Source organism: Brienomyrus brachyistius, chromosome 1, assembly GCF_023856365.1.
Source record: "Brienomyrus brachyistius isolate T26 chromosome 1, BBRACH_0.4, whole genome shotgun sequence".
Taxonomy (NCBI): domain Eukaryota; kingdom Metazoa; phylum Chordata; class Actinopteri; order Osteoglossiformes; family Mormyridae; genus Brienomyrus; species Brienomyrus brachyistius.
Window position 1 is genome coordinate 23974547 of NC_064533.1, and position 13061 is coordinate 23987607.

A 13061-nucleotide genomic window follows, 5' to 3' on the forward strand; every position below is an offset into this window, starting at 1 on the left:
GACTAAAATAGAACTGAGTTATGCAGCTTCCGTCGTAAAATAAATAGATAAATAAGCAGTAAAACCGAATCATGGCAGGAAAGTTACTGTTAATCTACCCATTGCTTGTATAGAGTTTTTTTTTTATTTTTCCTCGAGCTGCCATGGATTCTCGGAAGCCCATCGGGAATGTTTACAGACCTGCTAAATCGTTTGACAACTCAGAAATTTTAGAATTAAGTATCGCAGTAAGGAGACAGTAACGGGCAACTTAACCTTCCAGAGTAAAACTCATCCTTTAAGGTTTCTGCTCAATGCGCCACACATGGGGTGGTGCCGTGGTACTTGGGGTGCTGCTTTCTCTGCCTGGATTTAGGGTCGTGATTTTTAATAACCCCCGATCCCTATTGGGGTCATGGTGACATCGAGCACCACTTTGATACTGAAGACTAATGAGACTTGACTTGAGTTGCTAACCAAACAAGCAATGGCATAGAAAGGCTGATGAAGAGCTTCTGTTCCCAATACAAATCAGATCCTTAATGAAGACAGTGTCTGGGTCCTATGCTTAAAAATGTTCTACTATCCAGTTCTATGTTCTATTATCCAAAGCAAGATTTTTTTTTTGAGAATGCAAGGACAGTCAATCCCAAAACAACTGAGGTTAAGGGTCTTGCTCAAGTGCCCAACAGTGACATCATCTTGCTGATCCTGGGATTCGAAGCAGACAAATTCGCATCACAGTCCCAGTGTCCCAACCCACTAAGCTTTCACTACCACCTGACACTTTAGTGCTAATTGCACACTATTCGGCCATTTAAGATTGTTGTTGGCTTACATCTATCGTTTAATGGTTTGCCGTTATTGTCTGTAAGGGAATCAAGCGGGGACTGGAAGGTTAAAGGAGGAGCAAAGCCTTGTTAACACCTACCTGTGAATCTGTCCATTCTTATGGAGGTACTCCAACCCCTCCAAGACCTCCTTAAGGATGGTAGCTATGCTTGGTTCATCCAGGACTCCGGACTTGTGCTCCCCCCTCGAAATGATGTGCTTGATGATGTCGAGCACCGAGCCTGGGGGAAGACGGAAGGTGAGAAAGAGGGCAGTCATAGAAAGGTACGGTCAGAACACGGTCAGCTATGCCCACTGCGGTCACCAGCTGCTAACTTCGAATTTTACCATTAGGGGGGAAGGGTTACACTTTGATGGTTTTGCCTTTTTTTCAGACAAGTCATAAATCAGTAATTAAGAATATAAGAAATTTACAAACGAGAGGAGGCCATTCCGCCCATCAAGCTCATTTGGGGAAAGTTAAGTCTTCTTTTAACCTTTAAACACAGTATTAAACACCCGTAAATTCTAATATTTCATGTACCAAAATGAAATCAAAGCATGCACACAAAAAAATTGGTATAGAACAAAAGAAAATTTTTTAAAGCACTTCACAAAAATTTAATTCTCTAGACTTTAATAAACTGATATCATAAAACCATACAAATCAGATTATCAATTTTATATTTCAAGAAATCTACTTTATAAATACAGCTACACTTTTTGGTGATGAACTTGACTGATAGTATGTCCTGGGATTGTATGTCGAGCTTTGCCAAGTAACCTCAGCGGATTCTGAGAACTCACAAAAAGAGCTTGTATTTACTCATATAATGACGATATACAGGGGTTGGACAATGAGACACCAGATTTTAGACCACAACAATTTATTAGCATGGTGTAGGGCCTTGATTTCCAGCCAATACAGCATCAATTCATGGCCAGTGGCCAGAGGGATTCTGAGCCGCTCCTCTTGCAGAACAGTGGCCAGGTCACTAGAAGATGCTGGTGGAGGAAAATGTTTCCTGGCTCACTCCTCCAAAATACCCCAAAGTGACTCAATAATATTCAGATCTGGTAACTGTGAAGGCCATGGGAGATGTTCAACATCACTTCCATGTTCATCAAACCACTCTGGTCCTCTAGAATGGTTGGGTAGTCCTTGGCAGCAGTGTGCCCATCTAGAACAAGTAGTTGGGCCTAGGGAATGCCATGATATTGCAGCCATAACCATCACTGATCCACCCCAGCGTTGCACTCTAGGTACGCAACAGTCTGGGTGGTGAACATCTTTGAGGTTTCTCCTAGTACCTGCACGTCCCTTACAGACAGCTTCCTTTGGCATCCACAGTTACTCCTGTCGGATATTATCTGTCCTTCATGGTCTCCCATTATGTTGTGTGGATTGCAATATTTTATGTACAGTTGTGCTATTGCCCTGCTAATTCAACCTTCACACCCAGCTCTTTCTGTGCAGTCAGTGAAGACTGGCCACCAGGCTGTGCATATATAGGCATCAAACCTTAAACACTATATTGGCCAATTCCAGTTTAATTGTCCTTCCCTTGTAATTGTATATTCTAGAGCAATATCAATAGCCAAGTAGCAGTGTCCATTGCAAATCTTCTGTTAATGTCAAGGATTTTTTTCCAGTAAAATGCAATGCAAACATCCTCTCGCCCAGGGGGCTCCCCTTTCTACACAGCAGTCTCATCTCCGCTACACGGAAAACATGTGTCAACACACTCCGGCCGCTGCTTCCTGCTTCCCGGCTGTGCCGAGACCTACCCCTCTTCCATATCCCATTTTCTGAGAAACTGGGGGTTAAGGGGCTTGCTCAATCTGCCAGCTCGGAGTTGTGAACCTTCTGATCACCTGTGTCACCACAGGAGGCACACACCGCCCCACATCTGCACTTTTTCCACACTGTGCTTCAGCACAATAACTACTGTAAAAACCTACAGCCACACGAAAGACACCTGTCTGCTCACCACTGGCACCTTCCAGTGAGGATTCTTCGAGGCACTAATAAACCACAACCTGAAGAGACAGGACCCTCAAAGACTCATGAGGACCTGAAGATACCCCACTGGCAACCATTATAATAGCCTTATGTAGGTGGGGAAAAACAAGCAAAACGAGAATTCTGAACCAAAAGCTTGTAACGTTAAGATTAAATAGACGACATGACAAGAAATAAGCAATATTTTTTTTTTAATCAAAAGAACAGAAGAACAATTTTCGGATTAGTTTCGCCTCAGAAAATTTAATCAGTTCTTCATTTGTACTGACAGATCTCATCAAGTACATCGGCGCTTACAGGCAGGAGATATTAACAAGTCAATGAACTGACAGGACGTGTGTTTTACTGAAAACAGGATGCGGTGCCTGGGGATCTTCCTGTAGAATGCCAGCCCGCTTAACTGACAAGGAAGCGCACACCAGACCCCGGCTGAGCTGGAGCTTCATGGAGAAGCATCATTTAGACCCACCCCTGATATGCAGAAATCTCTGTTTGATGTATGAACGTCTGGGTGTGGTGAGGGATTCCCCTGCAGGGCTACAGAGGGAGAATCTCACAGAGATTAAAGCCCTTGTGACAAAACCAGAGGGGGGTGGAATGAGTGAGAAAACGAAGGATACTCTTCTATTCCCAGATCCTCAGACGTCATGGACTGATAAATGGAAGAAAAAATGTTATGGAAATGCCATTTGGTCAGGAGAAAGACAACAATGTGTGGAACGAAAAGGTACCTTTCCATGGCAGACGATTAGGCCACTTGTATAAATTATGATGATTCAGGCCCTGATATAGAGGGCAATTTAAAGACGGCCGAGAAATTTAATGACTTGGCCCTTTTCTAGTTAAAACACCTTCTCATGCCACTATATCCAAAGTCACTGTTTGGTAGATGGTTGCAAACCTGAAATGCTTTGGCGGTTAGCCTCAAATAAACAGACAGCAATGACTCCAGTGTGCTTTAATTGAGCCACTAAGATCATTCATATGTCACCTTTTCTCCAATGCACATTGGCGCAAGCTTATCTTCTAATTGTAGCCACGCTGAGCTGATTGTAGCCGAGCTGAATCTGTTCAGCCGCGAGCAAAGGAGACTAAGGTGGGACATGATTCAGGTATATAAGATTGTAACAGTTCTGGTTGCTGTTCAGCCAAATAGTTAGCGGGGAGAACATTTTAAACTGGATTTGAGGAAGCACTTCTTTACACAGTGTGTAGTTAGAGTATGGAATAGTCTTCCTGTTAGTGTAGTGCAAGCTAAAACCCTGGGTTCCTTTAAATCAGAGATAGATAATATTTCAACAACTCTGAGCTATTTGTTGAGTTCTCCCCAAAATGAGCTTGATGGGCTGAATGGCCTCCTCTCGTTTGTAAATTTCATATGTTCTTCAGTTCTAATTCCATCTGAGCCAAGTGTGAAGGTTGAATAGGCAGAGAAACAGCACAGCTGTACATAAAATATTGCAATCCACAAAATGCAATGGGAGACACATTGGACTTCAAAAGAGAACAAATTGTTAGTGAACATCTCTTTGGTGTGACCAGGGCAGCAAGTCAAGCATCCAGAGACACAGTATCCAGTGTAATGTCGGCATACCACCACAAAGGACAGACCACAAAAGGAGTAACTGTGTATGCAAGAGGGAGCTGTCTGAAAGGGATGTCCAGGTATTGACCTGGATTGTAACCGAAAAACATGAAACCACAACTGCCCAACTTACTGCAGAATTAAATGCAAAGATCGACTCTCGTATTTCCACCAAACCAAAACTGTTCGTCAGGAGCTCCATAGGGTCAATATTCATGGTCGGGCTGCTATAGCCAAACCTTTGGTCACTCGTGCCAAACACGAACATTGCTTTCATTGGTGCCAGCAGCAGAAATCTTGGGCTGTGGACCATGTGAAACATGCATAGTCCTCTAATGAGTCCACCTTCACTGTCTTTCTCACATCTGGTACAGTTACAGGGGGAAACCACAGAGATGCTCACCACTCAGACTGCTGCGTACCCAGACTGCAACGCTGGGGTGGATCAGTGATGGTTATGGCTGCAATATCATGGCATTCCCTAGGCCCAACTACTTGTTCTAGATGGGCACACTGCTGCCAAGGACTACCCAACCATTCTAGAGGACCGTGGTCACCCAGTGGTTCAAACATTGTACCCTTAGGGTGGTGCCATGTATCAGGATGATAATGCACAAAAATACACAGCAAGACTTGTGACAGAGTAGTTTGATGAACATGAAAGTGAAGTTGAACATCTCCCATGCGCTGCAGAATTACCAGAACTGAATATTGACCACTTTGGGGTATTTTGGAGGAGTGAGCCAGGAAACATTTTCCTCCACCAGTGTCCATAGTGACCTGGCCACTGTTCTGCAAGAGGAATGGTTCAGAATCCCTCTAGCCACAGTGTAGGACTTGTATCTGTCACTCCCAAGTTGAACTGATGCTGTATTTACCACAAAAGGAGGCCCAACACCATAATAAACTGCAGTCTAAAACCAGGTGTTTCAGCTTCATTGCCCAACCCAAGACAGAAAAATACAGTTAAAAATACTGCTTAAAAATAGAATTCTGCAAATGAGCAATGAAACTGAAGAGAAAGGTGGATTGTGGGAAGAACCTGCAGTACCTGGAGGGACCTCACAGAAACGTGCAGGATTCAAACTCCCCACACACAGATCAGGTTATGGGAACTGAACCCCCAACCCTCTGGGCTATTGACCTTTTAGAGATCTAATCACATGCTCCATGGAGGGAAAGTACACAAGACAAAACTGCTGCCAATTTTTTTTCTGGGAAGGTGAGATGAGCAACAGAGATCCCACATAAATACTTCAGGCAGGAGGCAAGAGATCTAGCGCTGGAAGGATCTCTTTCAGCACAACCTGTACCAGAACCATACCAGAACCCTACAACCCTGCACTCAGGATATTTACATTCTGCACAGTGAAATCAGCATGGATAAGCTAGACAGGTCATTGTTACCTTTTCATTTTATTTATTTAGCAGATGCTTTTATTCAAAGTGCTGCACAGTGGAGATAGCAGGATCAGACAGTCCCCAGAACAATGTGGAGCAAAGGGCCCAAAGGTGAAATCACTCTGCTGACCCTGCCATTTCAATCGGTGGCCATCCAATCACAGGCATGGAACCCACTACGCTTCACACTGCCCACAGAGATAGCTAACAAAGGTAATACCACTGTGACAAGTGTGAGGTGATCTGCGAACTGAATCCCTGCCTAAGTCATTCTAGTCAATCAGGACGAAGCACAGGAATTCAAATAACTATAAAAGCACAGAAGCAACTTTTGGGGCCATATTTAAAGAAGTCGAAACATATTTCAGTTCAAGAGGACAGTAGTTAAAACTGGTTTTTCCCAATGGAAAAAAAATGTATTAAATTAAATGTCTACAAAAATACAGTCTGGGAATCTGTGCTTTTTCAAGTCAATGCTACTTTGGGGAGTCTGGATATTTCCATGTCTCAGAGTTTCATGTGATTGAAGAATGCAACTATATCAAGACCCACGTGGTTAAAGGCAATTTAAAAAACATTAACACTTCTTACTTGTCATAATGAATCGCAGACTCTGGAGTGGAACACACACAAAGTAGCCTAACAGCTAGCCAATTCATCCATCTATGCATCCATCTTCCTGACTACTTATTGAGTGCAGCCACACAGTGACAGTAGACTTATATTATTCTTAATTAAGCATTTAATTCAACAATATTAGGTGATCTGGACCAATAAATATTGACTTGGAAGGACTTAGAAGGACAAGAACTGGGTGGAAGTTAGTACCTTAGTATTGTATTATTAAAGCCTTCTCAAATTACGCAGGGCAGATGTACAGATAAAGGGGTTTCTATGGCATTATACATCTCCATGGCAATATCCATAGAAGCTGAAAGGCCTACATTGTTCAATAGTTTCCTCATATTCTTAGAAGAGTGGTTACAGAATACAAGGAATGGAGACGGGCCAATCAAATGGCCTGACTTAAATCTTGCTAGGAAATCCTATTAAGTTGAAAAAAAGCAGACCTCAGTGTATCCAGGCCTGCGTCCGTATTCGTTATGGGAAATAGCAGCCAATAAAAGAGGTTTCATTTGGAAATCTCCTCCACGCCACTGTCATTTAATTACACACCACAGTAAAAATGAGCCTCAGAAGCTCAATTAAAGAGAAGCTGAAATGTTGCACTGGGAGTAATACCATGCCAGCTGCAGAGAGGCGGCACTGAGAGCGCCCCCTAGGGGCGATAGCTTTCTCATTTCCCCTGATCAACCAGATTTTTTCCCTCTAAGTAAAGACAGGCACATTCAGCAGATTTACTGATCTCTGTTTAATATATGCATGAGTGTAACATGCATTTTGCATCATCGTTTTTATGTAATGCCAATACACAAGACTGTGAGATACATTTGGGTAATGGGATGCAACACAAGACAAACAAGAACAAAACCACAGATCAGCAGAGGCTGTAACTATATTCCTCGTCCCATCAATGCATCGATATAATAGTTATTATTCAGCTGTATCCATTTAAGGGCATGTAGGACAAGAAGCAATACTAAAGATACAGGGTCACTCACTTATCTGCCAAATATCCAGTTGGTTTACTAGTTAATATGATTTTAAAACTTTTAGACAGGAATGCTCTCATTATTTTCTGGTTCTAAGATGCACAGTAAGAAGCAGTGTTTTCAGACACTGCGGATGCACTGTATCTGACACACTGACATCGGTTTGTCACCATGTCACGTATTTAAACTCCTGTCATGTCATGCAGTGACACAGATATGTAAACAAACAATGGGAGACTATTCCAGTCACCTTAAAACTATACCAAAAAAATACATTTTAAAACGGGAAAAAAAGAAAAGAAATGATTAACATTATCCAGCCATCCTCATTATCCATCCAACACATGGTCCTATGGGGGGGCGGAGAGACGGAACAGCAAAAAACAAACAACAACAGCAACAACAAATAAGCCCCCCCCTCCAGAAAAAATTATATAGCCCTGAGGCTTTTGACCATGTTGACAATGTGTTGTTGCTGCTCAGAGTATAAGCAGGTACAGGATGGATGGATGATGGATGGATGGATGGATGGATGGATGGATGGATGGATGGGAATGGCAATAATAATACACTGTGTAAAACTCCACCATTGTCAAAGTCTTGCTCCTTGCCTCTCAGCTCCTGACCACATGCTGAACCAAAAAAATAACCCACAGAAGAACTACACATGCCGCCTCCACCTGGGGGAGAGAAACACCCGGCGGACATGGCACCTCGCCTCCGGCAGCAAGGTGGAGAGGGCACATGGGAACGCGCTGGGTGAATCTAAGCGGAAAGTCCAGAGCGAAAGCGACCAAGTGTTCTGCGCTCCTTAAGGAATTCCTTTAGCCGCTACAATGTTCACTGCTACCTTACTGTTCATGGGGACTTGGGTTTGGGAGGGCGGGGGGGGGGGGGGTACTACTGAGACAGGAGGGGGGGGGTCTAAGAGAGGAAATCAGCTGGAGGAATGTGCAAATGACAGGGGCACATCCAAATACAGCACGCAGGGGCAGCCAATGAGAAGGCGGTGGGTGATGGGTGAGACTTACCCCCGCTGAGCAGCTTCATCACCAGCCAGAGCTCGTCCTTGACCACGAAGGAGGTGTAGTAGGACACTATGTTGGGGTGGTGGCACTGGCTCATTGCCTGGATCTCTTTCTGTTGGAAGAGGGGGGGAGGTGATTTAATATGCCATACCGTCACCAGCCAATCAGGAAGAGTCTTCTGAACAGGAGCCTCATTTCATTGGTTAAGCCATTAAAGGCCCGGCAGGTAGGCCGCCCGTACAGAATGGGAAGAATGGGGTTAAAATTACACAAAATAAAACCTGCCCTTTTATTCTTCACGCCCATTTCTTCCAGACCGATTCAGCAACACTTAAAGACGTGGTGAAAACAGAGGATTTCAAAGCTACGTCGTTACGTCGACAAGAATGAAAAAAAAAGTAAATAAATAAAAACCTACTGCAAGGCTGCAAGAATTAAGTTACTTATCCTGATCTGGCCTTCTGTAGCGATGGAGAGAAACGCTGATGGGGAATACAAATTCTAATCAGTGCAATAATACACCTTCAAATCTCACGGCTGGCAGAGAGATTTCCTTATCTGGCACTTGAGCAAACCCCCAACTGCTCCAGAGACTGCCTGACCCTGCATTCTGAAAACTGTCTGTCACTTTGGATGAAAACGTCTGCTAAATTATATGTGTGTCTATATATACACACACACACTTTTTATAAAAACATTGTGGGAAGAGACTGCAATCTTCTGCTTTATATTCAGCTCTGACGGCTCTATCAGTGCACCGAGTATTAAATCCCCTTTGCTATTTCCCCTTATTCAGACACCCTGAACCACTGGACTGAGAAACAAGGGAGTAATTTAAGTCACATTACAGAAGGGGCGCTTTAATGCACAGGCTCGCCCGGGCTGAAGCCCAGGGACCTCTACTAACAATCCATCCCATATTTTATGGAACTGTACCCTACTGATAAAGAAAGTGCTGTGTCCCATATTTTCGCATCCTGCCTGAATTTCAATTTAATCCAGATCGAGTGACCGATCCCCCCCCCCTCAGTTCAACAGCTGCAACGTAGAAAAAAATTGGGGGCCTTATGAAAAACTACACAGGCCAGAGGTTAATGTACCTACGGCAATACAGTCTGTCATCCAAAAAGATGAAATTAGAAAGGCAGTAACCGGACAAATAGGTGCACTTGTACACCTGGGTGACATCTGTTGCATTTCTGGCAAACTGGTTTCATTTACACGAACCCTCAGGGTCCGGTCAGCTGCAGTGGCCTCGAGCCCAGAGCCCAAAATGAGAAAGTGGGAAAGAAACTGCCCAACAGTGACTAATTCCACCCTGGCTGGATCCCAGCTGGTCTTCAGCTGGATCAGCTTGAATAGAACAGCTCTATCGATAATTAAACGAAGAAAAAGAAATTTTAAGCAACTAAAAAGGAAGAGACCAGGTTAGGCCTGTGGGGAAAAGCTGCATGAAAAAGCTGGCAAGAGACAGAAAAAGGCACCATCAGCAGCGACCATACCCATGTACTGCACACTGGTGACCGAGCCTCTCTGGATACCCACATATGTGGTCAGTGGCCAGAGCAGACCGGACCCGTCAGCCCCCCCTAGGCTGGGAGGGAGTGTCCAGCTGGGTCGGCTCGGCCCTCAGGCCACAACATGACATCAACTGGGAGATGACCAGGAGAGGAACACGCCTCAGATTAGCCCAGTATTCAAGAAGAAAGCAAATAGGGACAGACAACAAAGCATTTAACACACACACACACACACACACACACACACACACACACACACACACACACACGTTTGTAATTATATCTTTGTAGGGACTCTCCATTCATTTCTATGGGCAAAACCAAAACCCCAACATGATGACCCTAACCCAGTTATAACCTTAACCATAAGTAACCAAACTAAATGAGACTTCTTGAGTTTTTCATTTTTTATTGCATTCACCAGTTTTTGAAAAATGGTCCCCACAATGCAATATAAACATAATTTACACACGCACACACCCCAAACATATACACATAACATATACATAAAAAATATAGAGACTGAGAAGGGAGCATATTACGAAAAATGGAAAACAAACTATAATTTTAGCTATACAGTGTGGTAGAAAAATCTATGATAATGCAAATACAATTGTAATTTCAATCAATAGTCACCAAAGAAATTCATGACACTGTTGATTTAACTACAATGATTATAATCATTATTTGCTGCTTTAAAATGGCTATTATACTAAACATGTAATGCAATAATGCAAGCTTGCTGAAGTAATGGGTTTTCCACTTTCAGAATTAGAAGCATTTTATCAGGAACTAACATGTGATGGCTGAACCTGCAAAAGACCGGATAAAGGTGCAGACCTGATCCAAGAAGTTAGAACTGCTACAGATACCAATATTAGACATTTGTGTGCTGATGTCATATGTCAAGGATAAGTAGAGAGGGGGCACAAGGGAATACAGGGGAAGCAAGATGGAGAACAACTGTAGTATTTTGTTTTGTTTGTTTGTTTGCACATTGAGCCTATGCACTCTCGAATTGTATGGTCCAAATGACAATAAAGTTTACTTTGATTTTGAAAGCAACTGAAAACAACTTGTTGAGATGAGGTAGTGAAACGATGAGAACAATCAGCTTCTGCAGGTTGACCCTGCCTTGAACTGACAATGGTGTCTGCAGATATCTGACCTCTCCTTCAACTGTCTGCACACTGGCACGTTTTTTTTTTACTACAAAGGATGCATGTATTTGTTGTTCGGGGAGCAGATAACGAGATGCATGAAATACTGACGAGTGTCTGTTCCCCCGAAGCTTTGTGGCAATAAAGTTTGTCAAAACTCTTAAATAAATCGACTTCTTTGAAATTTCTACCACACTGGTTTCCATCTAGGGTCAGATTAATGCATAAACTACCCCATGCGACAACCTGGGGGAGTATTTCTCAGTCCTCAAGGTTTCCCAGCCAGTCTGTATTTTCGCCCTCTCCCAGCTCTCAGCTGCACCACTCAAGGGACTTTTACTTACACAGAAATGTTCTGAGGGCAGAAGGAAAAATTATTGGTTCAGTGAGATAACCAGTCAGATTGTAGAGGAGGTGGGTCCAAGCAACTATAGGAAGCGGGACCAACCAATCAGATGTCATGGTCCGGCACCCTCTAGTTGATCCTCCTAAACAATATGATTGGTTCTCTCTCTGAATCAAACATTCTGCCTTCAGAAGATTTTTTTGTAAGTAATACTCCCACAAGCAACTGCATCAGTTGTTTGGTGTTGCTGATTGTTTGGGAGCTGAGTGGAAGCAAAAAGCATGGATTGTCTTTGGGTCCCAGAACACCAGGTTGAGAAACACTGACCTAGGATTTGGACAAACATCAGGGACCTTTAATACTTCACTTATGGCGATTTTCCACTGCCACCAAGAACCGAACTGTACTGCAAACTGGTTCCATTATAAATTATGCAAGCCGTACCTGAACCGTACCCAAGCTGACATGACCCTCCTTACTAGTGGGACCAGAAGCGTGACCAAACTGAGCTGGTTTCGTTGCCATCGTCTGGTTGGTCGAAATGCAGGGAGACACCAGTGATCTGCATCAATGCCAGTGGAATAGCGACCCCAGTTAAACCGCCAACACCTGAGTGTCAATATGGACGTCAGGCTACGGCCCCCAGAGAAGATGATCCACCCTTGTTTCCATCCTGTTAAGATCATTCGTTTCATGGTGAAACCCAACCATCCCAAATGCCGATAACTGAAGAGGCAGCGTCCTGGCTGATTCATTCACGGCAACGGGTTGATTAAAACTCACACGTGGTCCCCCCCCCCACCCCCCCGGTTTAAATCCAACCTGCCTTTGATCACCACCAGCCACATGGAATTTTCTACAACCGGCATGTGAAATAAGATTGTGAGCTAAGTGGGGGCATCGGCCTTCTTCTGAAACCCAAAGCATCCTTTGATCTCCGTTTGAAGATCATGAAGCCTAGAAGCCCAGAGGAAGTCAGGCCGAGACTGAATCGTCATGAAATACAAGTTAAAAGACAATTATTACTAACTTTCAGAAAATGAAAAGCATAAGAGATACAGGAATGCACAGGTTTCTCAGAGTAACAGTAATAATTCAATAAGAAGGAGCAAATCTAGTCCCATCCATCTATTCAGCTTCCAATCACTCATCTTATACAGGATTGCAAGCTTGGAGTCTATCCCAGGCAGCACAGGGACAAGGTAGGATGGGAAAGCAGTCCATCACAGGGTGCGCACACACTAGCAACAATTTGCAGGCACCACTGCAGGAAGACAGAAGTTCTGGGAGGAAACCCACATAAGAGGGAGAAATCTGGAAAGGCAGTGTCCACAGATGGCGGTGCGCTAGGTCGCAGCGGCCACTCCGGGTCCAACACTTTGGTGCAAATGTGTGTTTTTTATCTAAACTCCAAACCAAACACCGGCAACATCTGCATCCGAACAGCTGGTACGCATGTCTATGACCACCAGACCCTGCATCAGATAAGAGAAGAGCGAGTAGCTTACCTCGAGGACGAGCTGCTGCTGCTACTCCGTGATCTCTGCCTGCTACGCGAATCGGGCCCCCAGACCA

The 13061-nt window shown here is 43.9% G+C and overlaps 1 protein-coding gene across 1 annotated transcript in view; it reads right to left on the bottom strand.

Moving 5' to 3' along the window:
- Positions 1–13061, bottom strand: part of oxsr1b (oxidative stress responsive kinase 1b) — a 65734-nt gene that overhangs the window by 29840 nt on the left and 22833 nt on the right. The window contains exons 3-4 of the mRNA XM_048970999.1: positions 8464–8572; positions 911–1052 (exon numbers count right to left, since the gene is read on the bottom strand). Coding sequence (XP_048826956.1) covers positions 911–1052; positions 8464–8572 — 251 coding nt within the window. The remainder of the gene's footprint in view (positions 1–910; positions 1053–8463; positions 8573–13061) is intronic.